This window comes from Lepisosteus oculatus, chromosome 8, assembly GCF_040954835.1.
Source record: "Lepisosteus oculatus isolate fLepOcu1 chromosome 8, fLepOcu1.hap2, whole genome shotgun sequence".
NCBI lineage: Eukaryota > Metazoa > Chordata > Actinopteri > Semionotiformes > Lepisosteidae > Lepisosteus > Lepisosteus oculatus.
In genome coordinates, this window is record NC_090703.1 from 12,078,936 (window position 1) to 12,101,302 (window position 22,367).

The 22,367-nt window shown below is 37.3% G+C and overlaps 1 protein-coding gene across 10 annotated transcripts in view; it reads right to left on the minus strand.

Annotated features, from left to right (window-relative positions):
• Window positions 1-2,563: 2,563 nt before the first annotated feature.
• eml1 (EMAP like 1) overlaps window positions 2,564-22,367 on the minus strand; it is a 76,009-nt gene continuing 56,205 nt past the window's right edge. For 8 of the 10 annotated variants that reach the window (XM_015339255.2, XM_015339254.2, XM_015339252.2 and 5 more), the window contains 17 exons: window positions 19,703-19,832; window positions 17,743-17,892; window positions 15,065-15,134; window positions 14,352-14,462; window positions 13,986-14,081; window positions 12,860-12,994; window positions 12,313-12,412; window positions 11,568-11,722; window positions 9,387-9,512; window positions 8,740-8,871; window positions 8,101-8,168; window positions 7,566-7,654; window positions 7,112-7,209; window positions 6,705-6,792; window positions 6,252-6,347; window positions 4,838-4,968; window positions 2,564-4,484 (listed from right to left, as the gene is read on the minus strand). In XM_015339255.2, the coding sequence (XP_015194741.1) occupies window positions 4,359-4,484; window positions 4,838-4,968; window positions 6,252-6,347; window positions 6,705-6,792; window positions 7,112-7,209; window positions 7,566-7,654; window positions 8,101-8,168; window positions 8,740-8,871; window positions 9,387-9,512; window positions 11,568-11,722; window positions 12,313-12,412; window positions 12,860-12,994; window positions 13,986-14,081; window positions 14,352-14,462; window positions 15,065-15,134; window positions 17,743-17,892; window positions 19,703-19,832 (1,901 nt within the window). In that variant the 3' untranslated portion in view covers window positions 2,564-4,358. The remainder of the gene's footprint in view (window positions 4,485-4,837; window positions 4,969-6,251; window positions 6,348-6,704; window positions 6,793-7,111; window positions 7,210-7,565; window positions 7,655-8,100; window positions 8,169-8,739; window positions 8,872-9,386; window positions 9,513-11,567; window positions 11,723-12,312; window positions 12,413-12,859; window positions 12,995-13,985; window positions 14,082-14,351; window positions 14,463-15,064; window positions 15,135-17,742; window positions 17,893-19,702; window positions 19,833-22,367) is intronic. The other 2 variants (XR_011190223.1, XM_015339250.2) reach the window with 2 other exon arrangements.

The following is a 22,367-nucleotide window of genomic DNA, read 5'->3' on the forward strand; positions in this document are numbered from 1 at the left end:
TCAAATCATATTTTTAGCCATATAGCAGTGATGACTGTAATACTAACCCACAAATGTCACCAGAAAATACTAATTTTAGATGCATTTCAGCAGCAGGTTAGGGGTAGAACTAGGGTTAGGGTTAGGGTTTCAGCAAGAACTAACCAGTTCCTGATGCATTTCCCGTGCTTTAGAATGCATTTGGAAAGCAGGGAAAGTGTTGTTTTGTTGTTACCTAGAGAATGAAATTTGGGCGGATTTTGAAATTTTTGCTAAGCCGCGCGCCTGTCGCTCAAAAATGGTCAAAAATCGAAAGGTTGAAACCACACTTTCTATGTTGGGAAATTCGCTCGTGTTTTCCATCTGAATCCAAATCAAATCATATTTTTAGCCATATAGCAGTGATGACTGTAATACTAACCCACAAATGTCACCAGAAAATGCTCATTTTAGATGCATTTCAGCAGCAGGTTAGGGTTAGAACTAGGGTTAGGGTTAGGGTTTCATTAAGAACTAACCAGTTCCTGATGCATTTCCCGTGCTTTAGAATGCATTTGGAAAGCAGGGAAAGTGTTGTTTTGTTGTTACCTAGAGAATGAAATTTTGGCCAATTTTGAAATTTTTGCTAAGCCGCGCGCCTGTCGCTCAAAAATGGTCAAAAATCGAAGGGTTGAAACCACACTTTCTATGTTGGAAAATTCGCTCGTGTTTTCCATCTGAATCCAAATCAAATCATATTTTTAGCCATATAGCAGTGATGACTGTAATACTAACCCACAAATGTCACCAGAAAATGCTCATTTTAGATGCATTTCAGCAGCAGGTTAGGGTTAGAATTAGGGTTAGGGTTAGGGTTTCAGCAAGAACTAGCCAGTTCCTGATGCATTTCCCGTGCTTTAGAATGTATTTGGAAAGCAGGGAAAGTGTTGTTTTGTTGTTACCTAGAGAATGAAATTTGGGCGGATTTTGCAGTTTTTGCTAAGCTGCGCGCGCGCCTGTCGCTCAAAAATGGTCAAAAATTGAAAAGTTGAAACCACACTTTCTATGTTGGGAAATTCGCTCGTGTTTTCCATCTGAATCCAAATCAAATCATATTTTTAGCCATATAGCAGTGATGACTGTAATACTAACCCACAAATGTCACCAGAAAATGCTCATTTTAGATGCATTTCAGCAGCAGGTTAGGGTTAGAATTAGGGTTAGGTTTTCAGCAAGAACTAGCCAGTTCCTGATGCATTTCCCGTGCTTTAGAATGCATTTGGAAAGCAGGGAAAGTGTTGTTTTGTTGTTACCTAGAGAATGAAATTTGGTCGGATTTTGCAGTTTTTGCTATGCTGTGCGCCTGCCGAGAAGGTCAAACATTACAAGTTTGTAAAGACACTGTATACATGCTCAAATCTGTTTCTTTTTGCATTTTATTCCAAATAAAATGATCAGTTTAGCCAGATTTCAGTCATATTTCAAATCCCAACCAGTCAACCACACAAAACATGTTTATTTTCGACACCTTTTTGCGCAGAAGATTACAACAGAAATTATTGTTCGGGTTTTCATGCAGATACACTGCAGACACATTTCAAATACTGGAAACTGTTACTTTAATTGTGTCTGTCTAATTTGAAGTCATTTTGGTGACTTTCTAATCGTGGCTGACTTAGGGAGTGTTTTGGGTACGTGTTCCAGGAGGCCCGAGCTAGGGTTAGGGTTTGGATTTCAACACCGCCGAGACATTTCAGTCTCATTATTGCTTACGTTTTCAAGCAGATAAACTGCAGATTAATTTCAAATACTTAAAACTGTGTCGTGTTTTGCATTTAAAACCAAATTGGAATTCAACACAGTGGGGTATTACTGGAAGTGGATCAATACTTTCCTATAGCGGTGTATACATCTGCATAATAGTAAAATTGAAATCAAGGTTAATCAATGCATTAATGCTTAAATGTAAAACCATAAACGGGTATAATATTCTTCATGTTTATTTTCAAATAAATTAGTTCCTCACTTTAAACTTCCAAGGCATACCAGGTGCGCTTCTGATCTTAAGGCTTACTCACTTCAGGCCAATGTGTCATGATTGCATAATGAACTCTACCCTTCAGAAACAATGACAATTATATAAATAATTCAGGTACAAAACAAATACCAATTCGCTTCTATGATCCCATGTTAACTTCTTGCAGTCACTATGTATAAGAAGGGGTGTCAACTGTCAGACAAGAATATGAAACCAGCAATGTTGTAATTGATAGTTTAATTTGTGCAATATTTGTAATGAACACGTTTTCAGACCAGAGCTCTTATGTGATGTTGACTGTTAAACTAAATGTTTCATTCCGCGAGTGTGCCGGCATGACTAATAACACCAGGTGGCTTGCACATAAAAACACACCAGAAGCTCTTGGTTTCTCATATTTGTAATTGGACGGTAACATTTAAATCCTTTAGTTTTGCCTAATACCTGTATTACCTGATGATACTTAAAAATTCACAAAGTAAATATTATTAATAGGCATTCAACCTGGAATGGCTATTAGAAATGGAAGCTTTTATGGTCTTAAGATTCATGAGTACTGCAGCCATACATGTTTTATAAGTTTAATACATATTTACTGTCAAACACAAATGATAGTTGTATTAGTGATAAAATGGAAACTACCATGTTAACCATATGTCATTTCTACATACATTCCCCATTGTAAACAATACATTGCAATTTCTTTTTTTTTTGTTTCCCGACAGTCAACACTGGTTGTGTTTCTTCTTGTTTCCACTTCAAACCTTTTTAAAATCACACTACCTCTTCTGACTGAGCATTGCACACAGTGACCAGACCTTGCACACATCAAAGAGGTGCTATTACAGTTATATTTTTATACCACTGTAGGTAAATAGTGCAACAATAATGTTCATGTACTGTATGTACAACTCAATCAAGAACAGAGCCGTCTTTTGTTCTGAAATGCCGACAAAACAAAATGGCTTCTTGTAGTATTAAAAACATTAGTTTCATTTATACAGTTCCCCTGCCGCTTTTGTGAAGCTCTGGATGTAGTTTCTTGTTTGCTGAAAGCATTATCCCTGTTTAAGATAGTAATTTATTTATAATACCCATTAGTGATAAATCTGAGAAAGATAACCAAAATATAACGAAGACATATATCATGTGTTTTCTCTTGGTCAAAGGCTGTGTTCTGCTTGCTATACAAGAAAGGCATCTCAGAGTTAATGACCTACAGTATATAAGATGTGTACATTTAGCACTTTTTATTTACTTCATAGTCCATGGACACAGTATTCAACTGTAAGTTGCAGTGTTCCACATATGGCAGTGATATAACCTGCAAGAAGAAAATGAATAGAGGAGCTTTCAGCCTTTCACTACTAAATGTTTTCTCGAAGTCCATTGTAAAAGTAAACTGTTTGACTGCATATAGCTTGTTTAGGTATTGTACATTGCTTGACCTTTCAGAAATGTGCACATGTATGCATACAATTTTTATTGATTTTTGTAAGACTTCATAGAAAAAGGTGTCCTTATATAGGAAACATCATAAGGGCTCAGCGTTACCATGAAGACACACTCACTGGATATTCTTAAGTCAAAACATATTCTGCTACATATAATGATGATGCCATGCACTTATTCCAAATTTCATTTGCTACTTTTTTTAAATAAAATACTTTATAGTAAATCATCTTTTGTGAATTATGGGCTTGAAGTTAAAGAGGGGCAGAGATTAGAATGTGATGAAAGGAAAACACAGTTGAATTGGTCAGGATAGAGTCCTGCAGTTTAGTAGGCACCATTAACCGATCCGGTGAAAATAGCCAGCACTGTCTCAGGACTGACAGTGCAGTATTTTAATAAGAGATGGACCTGCACTGATCTTCCAGCTGTACTCGCCACATTCAGTGACATTAAAAAAAATATATTTACAGTTTCTAAAAGGCATTAGTGCAGTACAGGATAACACAGTTACAGGACTTAAACTGGATAGCTCATGACCTCTATCTTTGCTGGCATAAATACACATGAAATACAAGTCTGTGAGCATAACTTTTGTCCTAAAATATTATTGGCCAAAAAAATGAAAATCCTGGTTATCTTTCACCCCAGAAATTAAACTTGTTTGAAATCATACTGTAGTGTTACAATAGGAGGATCACTGTCTGGGAATTTTAATAAAATCTGTTTGCTTTGTTGTTTCCTGAGCTGTGAAAAAAAAAACATCAGGTTTGATTCCAACGCCTCATCCATTCTGCCATTGTTGCTAGTGTTGTGCCTTTGCATTTGCCTCTTTAGCTCCATGTGCAGTACAGACTTCTGGGATGGTCTGTTTTCTTCACAGAGTGGGCACTCTGCCCCCCTGAGACTCCTACACAACTCGCCACTGCATGATACTCATGTCCTTTCCTCCAGTGGAAATGAGGTAATTGTCATCAAACAGGAAGTTCACATTGGTCACATGACTGCTGTGTCCTCCGTATATGTGACTTGGAGCCTGAAAGGGGAGAGAACATAGCACATCCATTATTAAAAATGTGAATAGTTTGGTTATTATGGAATTACCTTTTATTATGGGAGTCTTCCAAGACTAAATGGAGAAAAAAATATATTTTGCCCACATTTATTATAATGTACTCAAGAGGTTTCCATGCTGTAACTTGAATCACTAAGCGAATTCCTACATGCATCTATGCACTTTAAATATTTACATCATAAATAATACACATGATATATACATGACAAATAATTTAAAATGCATGTACAAGAAGTCTTTTACCAATTCAATTTTCAATTACAATTACAATGGGCTCAACAATGAAAAATAGTTAAGGATGATTTCTATCTTACTCTGAATTGTGAGCAGGGATATGAGAAGAGATGGACTTTTCCAAAATCATCTCCTGTAACAAGGAGCTTCTTTTGATGTGATCTGCAGACAGCATTGATATCTGTGCCATCTGAGCCTTCTGGCCATAGACCTGTGAAACAGAATGAAAACCTCATTATAAAATGTTGATAAAGTTTGATCAGATGTTTAACAGTGGCCAATTAAATGGATCTAAAACAAAAACAAATCAGTGATTTTCATTCTGACTCTTTTTATTAAAAAACAAAGATGAATATTGTTACAGGCTGAGGTAGGTGACAACAGTGGTGTATAAGAATCTAGATAAGGTGTGTAACACCTGGCAGTGGAAATATTTCCAGCTTCAAAGCAGAGGGGATGTTTGCTGAGATAATAGGTTTCCAGAGTCTGTGATCAAACCAATTATAAAATGTATCATGGTTTGCCTTAGTTAATTACATTCTGGGTAAATGATTGAGTGCTAATCAGCAGTCCAGAAAATAGACCATATAGGATCAAATCAGAAGAAAGAAGAAAAAGAAGAAGTGTGTGGAGAGAAGTGTGTGTCACTGTCATTGATATAATATTTGTTTAACCAAGTTTGCCTCTTTTCATCAAAGCTGCAAAAGAGAACAAAGAATTCAAGTGCCTATAACTATACTAACCACTCAGGTATATTATTGGAGAAATATTTACAAGTAAGGTGTTATATTTATTTTATATTTGACTGATCACCATGTCAGTTTCCTGACTTTCTCCATTTTAAATCCCACTTTGTAATAACATGAAGAACATTTTAAAGGCTTTCTGGTCTACCAGACAATGTGTAAGGCAGCAAAAGAAAAGTCCGTTTTAACATTTTAAAATGTTTGCTACAGTAACAGGTACCACAGCGGCACAGTGGTTAGCATTTCTGCGCTGGGGCCCAGTGTTCAAATCCAAACCTACAGTGGTATTTTCATGGAGTTTGTATATTTTCTCCCCGTGTTTGTGTGGCTGGGCTCCCGGTGCTCCAGGTTACTGCCACAGTCCAAAGACTACTGGTAGGTTAATTGACTTCTGGCAAAACTGGCCCTGGCGTGTATGTGTGTTTTACTGTCTGTCTTTGTATGCCCAAGATGGACTGATGTCCCATCCAGGGTGTACCCTGTCTTGTGCCCATTGCTTTTCAAGACATGCACAGGCTCCCCCATAATCCTGAACTGGATGAAGCAGTTAGAGAATGGATGGATGGATTGATTGGAGACAGGATCCTGGATCTCCTATGCAAAGGCCTTCCTAATCCATATATTTTCACCACACCAAAAAAGGGATTTATTAAACAGGGTTCACATACTGTAAATAATCAAGTAAACAGCAATAGTGTATTGGCAAACACAGTACATTCAAACTCTAACTACTTATCCTACAACTTACCAAAGACATGGAAGCCAAGTGTACAAGTGCATGTGTCCCACTCTATATCTCTTGTTGTTTCCACACTGACAACCTGCTTGCATGCAGATGGAATCCCTATTGGTGGAGAAGACAGTTCAGGACTTTCGCAGAGTTAGTTAAAAAGTGTAACCACTACTGATAAATCTTTCTTATGTTCAAAGTTATGTCTAAATAATAAATTAAATAACAATAATTGCAATTATGAAAAAGCCACATGATAATCTAACACTGGTTTACAGTAAAATAAAGTAAGCATACACTTCATCATATGCCATAGGCACTGAGGAAAAAAAGCTATAAAGTTTTATTTATAAATATAGACTATTAGTACTAGGCTATTACTACTGCTACTAGGCTATAAAGACTATCAGTAAGACCTATTAGTAAGACTAAGAATGTCATGTTTGTTTACATCCACAGAGTATTACTTACAGTACAAAATTTCATAATCCCCTGAATTTGACATTAGGTACTGTGAGTCAACTGACCAGTCCAGGTGTGTGATGAAGCTGGAGTGACCCTAAGAGAAAACAAGAGAGGTGATCAAAGCCCTATTTATCTTGCAACACAATTGGACAGCATTCTTGATTGAGAAGGTTCTGCAAAGGATGCATTCCATTAGGATTCTTATAGTCCATCTTTTTCATGGATACTGCTGTAGAGCAGAAATACTCGCATTAGTCTCCTGACTTTTTTGCAAAAACTGTATGTACTGTAGCTAAATCCTGGTCCATTCAAAAAACACTGTGATGTGCAGATCAACACCAATGATACAGGAAAACCAAAGCAGCATAAAGTTCTGACTACTTCAGAATATCCAAAAGAATTTGGACACATACCGAACACTTTCCAACCCGACTGTATTTCCTGCCATTCTCGTTAACTCCGTAGATATAAATGTAATTGTCATGTGATCCAATTGCCAAGAAATTACCATCTGAAAACAAAGAAAGTGAATGTGAAAATGCATTAACAGTTCATAAAGACTATTAATGCTTTAAGTATGCATAAAGTTATCTGATCAAAATTACATTATAGTACCAGAGTCATTTTAAGAAAATTAATCTTTACACTGCAGACCAAAGAGCTATCAAATAGTTTGCAATACAAACAGCTCAGAGTTCACATGATGTATAATTAACATGCTGCAAGCCCTGTATTTAAAACCCATACAACACAGATAATGTATACTGCACCAGTATCTTCTACAAAGAATTTTACAATTTCATGACCTGCATGAGCAATGCTTGAGTTCAGAAAGTGAGAGCAGGAGAAAACAGCTTTCCTGCTAACCTGGTGAAAAGCGCATAACAGACAACTGCTCATTTCCATCAGTGTGAACAGTCACCAGGTCCTTGGATTCGGTGTCCAGAACGAGCCACCTGCACAAGATAAAAGGCACAGTCACACAGACACACCCCCAGCCCTCATTCCACATAAAAATCTGCTAGCACATAAAGCAGTTGCCAAATTTAGAAACTGCTTTTAATTGCCTCAACAAATATCATTACATTAGTAACTGGTCATCATTAATACTTGGGAGGTTCTAAAGATGTTTCCTACTGTCTTATGTTAATTTATACCTTTGTTCTTAGCAATGACTCTAGCTGTTAGTTGAAATGAAAGACAAAATAGTAGTGTGAATACAAGAAAGATTTGGCTACACTGTTACTGTACATTAATGTAACCCACATTCTAGCCCTCTTCTGTATGTGCTTTAGTGGCCAGCAGGTGTCACCCTTGCTCCACTTAAACTAGACCACTCAGTGGCCACAGAGCACACACAATTCTCATGAACAGTGAGGAGTGCCAATCAGACATACAGTACCTGCCAGTCTGTGTTCCTATAGCAACAACAGATCCAGATGGATGGAAACCCGCTGATTGTGCTGCATCCTGCCAAGTTCAGGGGTAAAGAGAGGTGTTCAGACATGGGCACCAGACTGCTAATACAAGTGTGGTGAAGTCTTTTAACAGCTCATAATGAACTCTGCCAAGGATCACCTAGTTTTAGAGTAATGTAAACCATAATTACTGTACAATTAAACTTGAAGTCATATTATTTTCATATTGTTAGATAACTACATAACTATTCATAATGTCAACCACAGTTCAGGTCAGTCTTAATTTTCCCACACTCACTTAATTATTAATACCATAGCACATCTATAGTAATATTAACATAAATACATAACATTATAGTGTACTTATGGGTACATTAACTAGCAAATATTGCATAATTGGTTGGAAAAAATTAGCCACAGACTTTAAAGCTTTGAAATGTATGATAATAATTAGGTAAGTAGCTGCTTTCCAGGAAAAAAATACAAACAGATTAAAGCTTTCTGCATTTGAAAAACACTTTTAAGAGTAAATTTGCATTCTTATTATTAACAATACTGTGGGCATGCTGGTGAAGTTGAGCAATGCGTGAAGCAGTAAGAGGCAGATGTCAGGGCCTACATACATCCATGGTTTTGCTCCAAATGGGCTGGTGTGTGACAGAGTCCCAGAGGCTGATGTGCTTGTCATGTCCACAGGTCAGGAAGTTCGGTTTCCAAGGATGCACTGCTAGGCCCCACAGCTCGTCAGTGTGGCCCTGAAACATGTTTGTTCTACATTACTGACTCTTTTGATGACAACTGAGCATGGTTTAATTCCTCACCACTTAAAAAGAGGATGAAGAAGGTTTTTGAGGATCTAAAGACTCTCCAACCCCAAGACAGTAGTACAAGGCAGTACTCAAAACCTTGGGATATGGTTTGGAATTCCTCACAGTGAGCTGAGCTCACAGCTCATATGCATGCATTAGACTAGGGGATTCCAGTAGCACACAGACACACAAAACCAAAGTACAATATTATTACCACAGCCTGCACAACTCTTCCTTATAATTTTCTTAGACAAATCTGCAGTGAACTCCTAAAAAGAGTAAAATATTTACAACCCATATTCTTGCTTTGATCATCTGGTATGTATATTGCCCATCCCAGCTTTTTCATATTGGTAGAAAGTGGACAGATAGTTTAAAGTTATCTTACTATCAAAATACCTTACTACTGTATATACAGAAATATGGGACAACATTGCACTGCCCTGGATTGATGTTCCCACCTGGGTAATTGGGATGAAGTCCCCGAATAAAGTGCCTTGTAAAACGTAGTTTCGGGTGGTGCCGATGAGCACGCAGTCCCCTTTGCCTTCGGCCACTGTACGAACAGGTCCATATGGCTCAGGAATCTTTGCATGGGGATAACAAGGTTTCTTAGTCAACAAAATACAAAGGCATTACCTAAACAGTTTATTAAAGTTATGTTTAATAAGTAACTAATAAGTAAGCAGTAAATGATCAGTAAGTAGGCTACCAGTGGTTTGAACTAAACAAGGTGGGTTTGAGGAGTCCGTGCATATGTGAACTGTAATACAATAATGTTTATATGTTGGGCCAAGTAACACTTTAAGAACCAATTATGTCAAATTGCAGTATATAATGGATCTAATCATCAATGGTTTTCTCATTGTATTATTTGTGATGGAGGTGCTACAGTACATGTCCATACTTATATGAAGTCCATTTTCTTTCCTCTCACCTTAATCATTCACATATACAAGACCCCAGTCTTTATATGTTTACATCTGGTATTTATGTAAGCACAAATGGGTGTTTAGTCCATCTTCACAACTGAGCTAATTTAAATAATTTATTAATTTTAACATTTTTATCCAGATCATACGCTGTCCCTGACTTAAAACCCACATTAAGACCTACAGGAATAGCCAATACCTTTCTGTTAACCAGAAAGCAATTGCTCACAATAACATGTCAGTGTAAAGTCTAAGTAATGAAACGGGTCTCATTCAGACAGGCCACTGTTCCTCTGCAGAAAAGTTCTATACTTGATATACTTAATCTCATACCATATGTGACCCACTGGCCTCTGAAGTAAAATACTGAAGTATTTTTTTTCAATAATTAGCACCAGCTGGGATAGAAATTAAACTTTTCTTTGGAATAGCCAGTATGAAAAAGCTGCAGTTGGGAAACAGATCACTGAGATCTGCTTTCTGTTTTGCAACAGCTCAGTCACATTGACCAAAACAGGCCACTGAAAGCACTTTAAATTACAGGTTTTCTCTGTGTAGATTTACAGTATACTGTTATTCCCTCAAACTGTAAAAGGACAACCTATTTGGGTGACTGATTTGGACACCTCGGGCCAAAAGCAACACCTTTTCATAAAATTTGCAGTTCACCAGAGCATTTTTGTCTGATAATCCTTAACCATAGTAATCTGGTATACAGGCAGGAAACAAGGGATTTGAAATGTAGCATCGATGAAATAACTGCAACAAACAACAAGTTGTGAGTTATGAATAACAGGAGGAACACATTGCAAGCGTTCAGTCATCCAAACGATTGTATCATTCATCCATAAATCGTAAATTGATCTTTACGGAAAGTTTAATGAACACTAAAGAATAAATAGTCCTGTGAATTTTTATGTTATCTATGGGGTGCCACTGTGAAAGACTGATTAAAAATGTTTTTAAAAACTTGCCCAGATAGTCCCATGGCATACAATTTTGCTTTATTTTTAAAAACTTAAACTCACCTGAAAACCCTCTGTAACAGACTACCAGACCCATATATTAAAGCTCAGTATTTGAGGAGCTGCAGGATAACAGATGAACTTAGATCAAGTATTTTGGAAAGATTTTTAGTTGTACACAAATATTTCAATTTCACTATTCACAAAGCAAAGGGACTCTACTGGAGTGGTGTTATACGGGAGCCAGCCTCTCTGCTCCAGAGTCAGGCTTGCATATTTCCAATGAATATGAAGTCTTCTGTGGTCCCAACTGGTAAATGCAATCAGCTGAGCACAGGCTGAGCTCCAGTATCAAGGATTTGAACCTGGGTCATGTCTTTAGCTTGTGACTGAGATTCCCCACTCTACATAGCAGAATTGACTGAGTGTTGCTGAGGACAGGGTGGGATTATTCTGCCTCCTGGGTGGTTGCCGGCATGACGTGCTGTGTGTGTGGTACGGGCATATCCTCCAGTGGGAGCTGAACCTCCAGTATGAGACTGGGACGTTACAAGCCAAGTAACTCAAATTTGGGCAGTCAGGAATCTGCCTAAACTATATTCTCCACTGTATTCGGTAGCACATTAAGTAGCTGAGAGCCAAAATGTGTAAAACACAACTGGCTATTCCAAATCGGGAAGAGGAGGTAATAATGATTATAAGTTATAAAAAAAGAAATGCGAGTCACTGGTAGTTATCCCCTCACCTCCACAGCCTGTATCTTCTGGTAGTTTCCATCCCAAGAGATGAGCTTGCGGTCTTTTCCACCACCTGACACTAAAGTGCCATTGCGTAACATACAAAGTGCAAAGATGCCTCCTTCATGTGCCCCTTGAATGGCATAGGTAATCCGATTAGTACCTGCAAAACAAAAAAAGATAGAAGACAGAAAGAAATGTTCAAAGGTGTGATGAGTGTAGCTCTCCTCTGCCCTGCTCGTATTTGATTCTTGGCTCCTGACACGTCCAGATTTCAGAGAAGGGTGACATCACATCTGAACTTGCTCAGTGCACTGAGCACTGCTTCTGGCAAAGAAAAAGACAGCTGGGACATGAGCTGTGGGTTTAAAAAGCAAACCTTTTCTGAGACACAGACACATACAGTATTGCTTGTTACATTAGAACAATTCCCGTAGTCCTTTCCTAGAGCATAGCCAGAATCACTATACAAACAACACCACGTGTGCATTTGTAGATACAGGTTTTTTTAATCTGCTATGGAAACAAATCCTAATTGCAATCATGGTATTTTGCATTAAAGTGGCATCATACACTTACAGTACAGTACTTTGCAATCCACACTAAAAGCTCCCAAAATGAAGGCTTATAAACTGAATAAGACTGAGTCTATCTCATGTTAAGGAATGATAAAAGCTTAGTGCTATTATTGATCCAAGCATATTACACTCAGTTTTAAAAACAGAGTTAGATGTCAGGTGCATATTCTTTTACCTTTTCCCCAGACCAGGATATTGCCACTAGAGTCTCCAGTTATTGTGTCTCCATTTTCTGAAAAAGTCACACACAAGACAAACTTGGGCTTCTCTTGTTTCTGCAAGAAACATAAATATTTCCTGGTTTACTATTTGTAGAATTAGAAAACAAATGTTAGAAAAAATGTTCATACAGAGAATATAAAAGCTCATTGCAAACTTAATAATAGTTTGGAGGCTAAATCTAATAGGTTTATGGCTATAGGTTATAGGTAACAGGCTTTGGTAAAATTGTCACATTCAAAAACATGTGCAAAAGCCAAGTTAAAATGTGAAAACAATGAAGCACGTTGTACTGTATATCTGCTCCATCAGCATTCTCTTTCTGTACCAAAAGCGAATTCCATCAACTATTGTTGTGGGCCAATAAAAAATTCTAATCTAATTTTAGATATAGACATTATTGTATTTTTTCGGCATCACTTTCTAAAATATATTCTAAAAAGATGTTCAAACTCTTTTTAAATTAAAAGTATTAGAATCTCATTCCAGTGAAGTGATTTTACCTCGAACAATCCTTGCTTCTTGATCAAGGAGCCTCCTTCTAAAGTCCAGAAGTACAGGTGAGATTTTCCACAGGTAACGATGATGTTGGTATCAGTGGGATGGAAATCTGCTGCAAACACTGCCTCATTGGAGCACTGAGTGAGAAAACATTAATGTGATGTCAACACAGACCACTGGGAAACCTATGAAATAAGCACACTGGTCACACAGAACTTAACTGTTAAAAGGGAACTGCAGTCCCAATATCTCACACCGGCTATTAAATCTCAGTAACAAATAAATTCATTGATGATTGTCTTGTCAGGGGTTAGAGTGAGAGTTCCCACAAACTTTGACATGATGTGGCCCTTCCTGCTCACTAGTCATAACTAACAACTAATGTAATGCAAAGGAGAAGTGAGTAAGTACAGGTTGTGCAGCAGACACTTCACCGCAGGAATGTTCCAATGTGATTTGCATGCAGAAATAACAAGTAGTAATTGTCAATAAAACCGTCTCAATGTTGTGAACAATATTTCTACTGGATTAAAAGAGATGTATTCAGAAGCCTGCTTGTTTACAATGTAATAAGGCCACTTCACCTCACCAGAAGTTTCATTGCCTCATTCTGAATCACAGAACATAGATTGTGATTTGTGATTTTACAAATTACTATGTACATTTTACTGTTATTGTGGTTTGAAATGCACTGATCAACGCTGATTCTTTCCAACCCTGAAATTTAAAATAGGGATGCTGTTCCAGTTTAAATTAGGTACATCCACTATTACTGATATTTTAGCTATTATATACATACTGTATATGACTAAATGTGCTTTGCATGTTGTTTGTCAAGTCTAATTTAAAGTCAAATCTTCACATTTATATTTTAATAAAATATCTAGGAAGAATTTCTATGAAATTAACAACAGTACACATACAGTAACACACTTTTATTTATGTCCTGCTTATTATAACATAGTACTTTAGAGATTTATCTTGTGACTGGTATCAAGCCAAGCAGATACATAAAGCAGATGCTCCTCAGTTATTTTGATGTTCCATTTCTGTTTTTCCTGCTTTACTAGAGGTTTAACGAAACCCAGCTGTTTGTGTCTTTAAGGTTTTTGGTAAATGCTCCAGTACCTTGACATCAGCGAGCCTCTCCTCTCTCTGCCACTCCCACACTGATAGGACATGGTCATTGGAATCGTCCACCACACACAGGGTGCTGCCTCCATTCTGCACACAGACCGAGAGTCAGAGATGGAACAGAGCCTTTTCCTTTCTTAAAGGACTAAAAGTGCACCAAAACAATAAGTAGAGTAACCCTGACAATAAGCTCCACAATCCCAACCTCACAAATTAAGTGACTAATTTCTTAAGTGCAGGTCAATGGGGTTATTTGAGCCTCTGTGAATGATTAGTTTGGTCTCCCAACAGTGTACACCAATACTCAAAGGGACTGATAGAAATGCAGTAATGACAAAGACAACTTATAATTGGACTCACCGATTTGGAAAACGCAATGCAGGCCAGCGCCCGGTCAAAGAACCCAGTCCCAATGACATGCAGTGTGTTGAGACTCACAGAGTCCCAGACCCGCACGTGAGGGGGAAGCTGCTGCAAAGACAGAGAAAAACACTCTTACTGTCCTTGCCTAGACCCACTAAACACACTGCAAGGCCCCAGCTTGAAGCCATACAGTTATCATCAGCTCATGCTGCTTACAGCACTCTGTGCAAATCGACTGGGTAATTGTGAAAGGGAAGGCAGGACAGGCGGCATTCTTAATTTAAGGTGGGCCCATGTTGTAAGGGGGCAGTGGATCCTTAAATGGCAGTGAGAGTGGATTGCTTCAGATGAAGAATAAAAACTAGATAGTTCTATTGATATTAATATTAATTCAAACCATGTTATGCCACATGGTAACAAAAATTCTAAAAGTAAAACTAAAATTATTTTTTAGAATCAAAGGGAATACCCTTCAGCAGGCAGTAAGACATTTTAATTTCATAATCTGCTTTAGCTACCTTGCTGATGGTCCATATTACTGATGACTGATCTTGCACTGTAGTGCAAAAACCCATACATCTCTGGCTAAGAAACGCTGGACTTGAGTACACAGGCATGTCAGGTTGTGTTTCAGCCCAAATGGGCTGAGATGTACTGGGATGAGGGAAGACTGAGTGTTCCTGTAATGTCATGAAAGAAGAATCACTTACTCGGCCATCAGTGGATGTACCTGCGACCTGCCCTGTTGCTATTGTGATTTTGTCCGGGTGGACTGCTAGGCTGCCGAACACACAAGAGAGATGTGGGCAAAAAATCAGTAGGATCATTAAAAACCTGAAATGAACAATTAATCCTAAAACAATAATATGGAGAAAAGTTAGCAGTCACCAATGAAAATGTCAAACACTGGAACCAAGGATGTTCATGTGAGAAAAACATTTAATTTTTTTAAAAGTTGCACAAGCCTTATACTCTATTACTGCAACGAGCTAATGAGCTGTAGTTATCACACACACTGGTATACAAGACTTCCTTCTGACGAAAAGAGCAGAGACAGCCTATCCAGAGTTGTTCTGCCAGTTTGTGATGTAGTCAGCACTGCCCAGCAGGAGATAGTACAGGCCAGTGAACTGTGCTCCTGCTACTCTCTAGAGACACAAAAACTCTGCTCCCGGCCAAACATACAGACCACAGCCAGACATGTAATGAAATTTTTAAGAGGTTACTAGAAACAAGGACGTTCCGCCAACGCCATAGTTTATAGATGAGGAAATCAACTGCATTTGCTACATTTACTTAACCTTAAACAGTAACAGTAACAACAATAATAATCATGGTAATCATAATTTTCATATTATAGCAGTTCAGGTGGGTAGCTGCGTCAGCATGCATAGTCTGCAAAGGAACAAGTAATAGGTTTATTCCATGCTGAAAAGAGAAGAGAGAAAACACAATGTTTCAGCCGAAACTTTGTTTTCTCCCTTCTCTTTTTAGCACGGAATAAACCTATTACATGTTCATTTTCATATTATTTTTGCCACATTTCCGTTTATGTGATAATTAACGTTTATATTTATATTTTATAGCAAGTAACTGCATCTTAAGTTCTGTTGCATAAATTTCTGGAGGTAGTTAACATTACTTTCCAAATGTACAAAGAGAGTCAAATTATAGCAGTAGACAACATGATGATACAGAATGTCCACAAAAGGTCAATTACTTACATATGAATTCTTCAATAATAGCTATATTAAAACAATGAATCAGATAACATTGTTATGTATTAAACATCAGTTCAAAACTAAAAGAAAAATTTCCCTTAAAAGCTGCGATTTACAGTAATCAGGAAAATGCTGAATATAACTTGTTCAGTGACAAACTAATCAGCGATCCATAACAATAGTATATCTTTCAAAGTCTGCCTTACAGTATGCAAGTTCTCTGTTGCTGGTAATATCTTTATTCTGAGACACACAATTATTCACCAATACTCTATCTGCACTTACACCAGGGAAACATTTACATAGTACAGAAATAAGTACAGGTATGAAATGTTATGTGAATTCCTGATAACAAAGGCATATTGTCAATTCTGGGCTACATGTAAATAATGCTGTATTAATCTCTCTGGTGCAGCAAACCTGGAAAACAAAACAGGTGCATTTACACCAAAACACTGAGACATTGACAGATATAAGAAATCAAATGTTAAATAACAAATCAAGAAACAAAAGGTTACTTTACACTTAATTAAGCACTTGAAGCTACATTTTGTTCTATTAGCAACCTACTGTACCACTAGAGAGTGAGAGAGTGCATGCTTAACGTGTCATTCTTCCAAGGGCACATTCTTTCAAGACTATCCTGTCAATAGCTTAAACCCTACAACACTGATGATGAATGCATTAAATAATATGCCAGTTTTAGACTCATACCATCATGATGACAACTGCTCTTAAATATATTAACTCCACAAAGAAACAACTACATTGAGTAAATGATACATGATCTCTGGTATTCTGAACGTAAATGGAATATGATGTTGTAAATGCGACATTTATAAAACCCTCAGTCTAGCAACACAAACATGGAATAATGTGAAAAGGCTAAAAGAGAAGATATGATGAGAGTGAGAGGGAGGGAATGAGACGGCAAATAAACTGATGTTACCTTATCTCTTCTCCACTTGCCATGTTCGCTTATTAAATTCATAAGCTGTAGTTATGCCCTTTGAGATTTTGAAAGGTGTCTAATCAATAATGTGAGCTATATAATGGGTTTTCATGGTCAACTTAATTCTACTATAGCAACGCTTCTGGTGTTCCAGTTACACTGTGGACGTATTAACCTTTCAGCTGCTGCCTTCTATTAGTTTGGTGAATTTAAACAGGCTACATAATTTACTCTATTGTTATTTATGTTTGTCTGGCTCTAAAACACATACCAGCTTCTCAATTGTTTTAACCCCCCTTTTGTCTTTTGTTTTGTCAGAAGAAAGTGAACCTTAAAAATACAGTAACCTGAATTTCAGTACCCTGCCGTGAAATGTCATCAACTGAAAAACCTTTTGTCGTATCTGCATTTTGTATTCCCAGACTGAAGTGATGATATTCATTGTCAAGACAGACAATACATTTACTCCAAATAAGAATGTGATCATGACATCCAACCTTTTCTTGTTAGCAAAATGAAATGTTCATTCTTTGGTATGATTAACTGCTGTCAGCTCTCTTTGAAGATGCAAGAATGTCACCTGCCATAATTAAAGTATCATACTTCCCAAAAACAATTAAACATGGCTATGAATAAAACTCTTCTAAATGAGTCAAAGAATAATAGGCAAGAGACCTACATTAAAATGGAAATGACACATTCTTCCAGGCCTTACCACTTGACATCATCGGTGTGCCCCGTGTAGTGTCTCTGGAGCTGCTCCTCCACATTGTAAAGCACCACCACAGAGGCAATAAAGTAGACCGTCTCACCAGTGGGGAGGAGATACAGGTTGGAGCGACAGTCTCGACCCCTGTATCCATAACTGCAGCTTTGTCAAGAAGCAAAACCAAGCAACATAGTAGTACAAATGCAGCATAATACAGGTGGTACTGTACAGTATGTACAGTTTTAAAAAGTAGAACTAAGAAATAGGTCATAGAGCACATTATGCTACCGTACATATTAAATCCTGAAAAGGGCTAAAAAGCTACACTTAGCTCAAAAGGAATAGCAGTTAATATTTCCACTCAAGTTAATAAGCATTGTATTTCCTGGGATGAATTGCTAGAGCAGTCATAGAATCATTAAGGCCAGCGGCATGTATCTGTTATGGAAGGCAACCATGTAGTTCTCTAGTAAAAAGCAGGATAAACAGAAAAATAAAGAAGCCATGTTAAAAATTAAGTGCACACTATAGGTTATTCAAGACAAGTTTTTGTAAGGGAATACAGAAACCATTTCAGTGCCGTGTTTCAACTTTACAGGTTATGCGATTCCTCTAAACTTTCTTAGCAAACTGGGGTATTGAGATTTCAATTACTGGTTTATTGCCTTTCTTTCTTCACTCAAAAAAGAAAATCAAGTGCTTCTGTGTGAGAACAAAATTTCACTCACTCAGTGTAGTATGCTTTCATCAAATTCTAATTGGGTAACAGCTCACAATTTGACATGTCCCCAGAAACCTTTAAATTAGTTTTTGTCCTCCCATAAAAGATGAGTTCTCTTAGTGAGCCAGGGATAACATCTGCACTGACAACTTGTACAGAGGTGTAAGTGGCATAATGTGAAATTGCAAAAAGTACTACCCACAAAATGCAAGTGCTGCTAATCTTGTCTTTCTCACTCATGTCTCACACTATCAATCCTTTTTATAAACTTGAGTATGAAACTGAACCCACCAGTTTGGGCACCAGCTCATCTCAACTAAGGATAATGTGATTCCTGAAAAAGGATGGATGGATAAAACTGGAAAAGAGATTCCTCTGCTTCTTATTTGTGATGAAAAGCACCTTCAGATGAAACCGATACTGTTTTTCCAAGTCAACAGGAAAAAAAGCAAGACTTTGTCTCTCTATAAATTATGACCTACAATAGTCACACTCGGTACCAGTCTAGCTGAGCGCCTACTGGAAGAGACAATGACTCAGCCTTCTGTCTCACCAGTAAAATCAAATGCTGATGTGGAGAAGGATAGTTGTTTGTTTCTGAAGAAAATTAAGTGCAGGAAATGAACCTCATTTTTATTTTTGTTTCCTAAAGGATTTTCTCATCTAAAAAACACCATACCCATTGAATATACAAGCAGTGCACTCTGTGCTGTTAACCAAACATTTTAAGCAAGTACTGAATTACCAAGCTGTATTTCACTTTTATTTACCAAATTATATGTTTCATTAACAGAAGGATTACAATAACCTATAAACAACATAACTTATTACTATAATCTTAAAGAATCAGTGACCATGGCTTTAGAAAAAATGAAAAGAACATTCTCTTCAGTGTTCTCTAATTTTGCAGAAACAACAGTAATTTGTTTTTATTTCCCCACTGTAGCAGTTGGGAAAAACAAAGCAATTATACTATGTTATTTAAAAACAGATTAAAATGAAATCGACACCAATGGCAAATTAGAAATCTGGTATCCGGTGACTTTTATTGTTTGTAAATAAAACAAGGAAATTCGTGCTTGCTTAAATTTTATAACAACGGATCTAACTACCTCTCAGTTATGAACTCAGACGCATCCTATTCAATTAAAACCTGCATCTGAGTTGCTCTCAGACTTGAGTTAAATCAAAGTGTTGCAGAAAAAAGCAAGTTTACAGATGTGTTTTTTCAACACAAAAGGATACACCCAGTCCAGTTTGAGCTTCTTGGCCGGCAGATCCGATTTTGCTTCCAGGCTATAGGATTCCACTTGGTCTTTAGGCATGTACATGGTAACGGGACGCCCTCTCAAATACATTTTCACATACCCTTCCTCTATAAAAGGACAGAGAGCTTCAAAAGGCTGATCTGCTCTTTTAATCAGTAAGCAAGCAGGGCGTACAAGAAGAGTAGTAAATAATGAAATGTGAAGAAGAAATGATGGTTCAATAGACACAGGAATGCGGGCTTTTAATTAATTTTATTAGCCATTTAAAATACAGTCTTAGAACATGCAGCTGTTGACAGGGCACTGAATAGAAAGCAGTTTGTCTTGTTAGCTAGCTTGACAATGTTTAAATGTGAATCATGCAGTTGAAAGACTAGAATGAATACAAGACAAGAAAAAAAAACAGATGCTTAAGATGTTGAAGCCAAAAAGAGCAAAAATAAAACCCACAAAATGGTGCACAGCCATCAGAACAGCAGGACACAGAAAAGCTTTGCAAAGAGATAAATTAAAAAAAAGTCAAACAAAAAGGTGGAAAAATGTTGACAAAATCTTTACATTTATTTTTTCATTAATAACTGTTACAATAACACAGACACTTCTTTTAAAAATAATTTCTTCCATTTTGATTAAGAAACTATAGCTAGTAGCAAATCTGGAAATACTGGCTAGGAGATTTGAGAGGGCTTTTAAAGCTGGGAGAGCGAGACATTTCAAGCACTGTCTGGCTGGGGCTCTTTGGGAAGGGTAGTATGAAAGATGGGGCCTTCCGAACTCCAGTTTTGACTGAGGATTGTTCAGATGTGGTCCCCAAATCAGGGGTCATGCACTTGGGCTGGGTAGTCAGCACCCCTGTGATCGGGGACTGGGCCTCAGAAGATCCAATCCTTTTTTGCGGGTGGCTCAGAAATATCTGTACAGTTACTAGGTAAAGTGGTCAAGTTGGAAAGGGATGGGGAGGTGGGGAGTGGAGAGGGCAGGGCAGAATTGATACAGAGCAGTTACGAGTCAATATGATAGCAAACAACACCTTAAAAAAAACAAAGACAACATATTTACTGCTAATATAATCTCCCTTGTAAATGTGTACTTTGGCATAGTAATATATAATATACTGTAGCATTAAAGTGCAGTACACAGGAATGAATTAACCATAAAGCATGAAGAGGTATGGTAAGCCATTGAAAGAAGCATGGTAAACAAAAGTAAAAGGAAATGTAACAAGAATAAGAAACTAAAAAAATGAATTTCTATTTACAGCAACAAACCTTCATAAAGGCTTTAACTACTATTCAAAAATGACACTATAGGCGGACAGACAAAGGAAGTCTACATACACAAGAACGGGACAAGCTATCTATCACCAATGTGATGCAAAAAACCCCAGGTTATTTCAAAGGTCTGCTTCATTGTGCGTACAGGCTTAACACCCAAGTGACAAAAATACTGTAGTGGTAATAATATAAACGTACTTGTGTAACTATGTACAAATACATACAACCCAAAGGCTTTTGCCTAGGTTTCAAATTTACTTTATAAAATACTGGAGGCAACAAATAATCCTAACAAATTGTTCTGCTCTAAAATTGTATGTTAATTCTGTTATTCTGACCACATAAACGGTTTTCTAGACGTGCATAGCTTAGAATACTATACTTATTTAGTCAGAGCTGGGCGAAATTGTGAAGTGGTGATTTGTCAGCAGTATATTTTGGTCTCTAACCGGATTAGAGCCCTGGATACAGGGAGGAGAGACACTGGGCAGGCTGTATATAATCCACCTTGTTTTGCCTGGGCCTAACCCTTGTTTTAGAAAAATATATTGTGCAAAAACGTTTGGTACCAAATCAAACCTATCTCAGGCAAGAGTTTATAATAGAAGAACATGCCCCCACATTGACCCCAGATTTCAGAAAGTATTTTAATATTTAACCCTGTTATTTTCTCCTTCTTTTTGCTTACTTTTTACATATGCCTCTGATACAAATTTAAACTAACAGCTGACTTTCAGGACAGAGACGTGCTATATCAGCCAAGTTAGATGAGCTGCCTGCTCTAATCTCCTCTGTGAACTTTCTGATGTTCTTGTGTATTTATTATTCAAAGTGAAAACTAATTGAGAATAAGTGGCGAACCCAAAACAACCTTCTGTTCAGTCTAGAAAAACAACATGATGAGAACCACTATCAAAAGAATAAGATTATACTTAAATGCTAAATATACAGCCTAGTTTGTTTTTCCTCCAATGAAAACAAATTGTTTTGATGTAAATAATAATGGCTTAAAAATAGCATTAAGCAACATGAAATACTGCTTTTTAGTGAAGTAATTAAATTGAGCAGCATCAAGAAAATATCAATGCTTTGTAGGGGTGCTATTGTAATTGTAGAAATACAAAGGAGCTTTTTATAGAGGACTAATAAATCTAGTTGAAAAGCACTATGCAACTACAGTATCAAACTAATGCAATAACAGAGGACAAAAACAAGTACATTAAAGTGTGAGTGGGTGTTAGAGAAAACCAAACATTAGTCCGCAGTGGGGAACTGGGGAAACGTGGGGAAAGAGGTTACTTTCACACACAACCATGTGCCTAGCACAATACTGTGCATCATACCCGTGACTCACAAAATCCAGGGAGA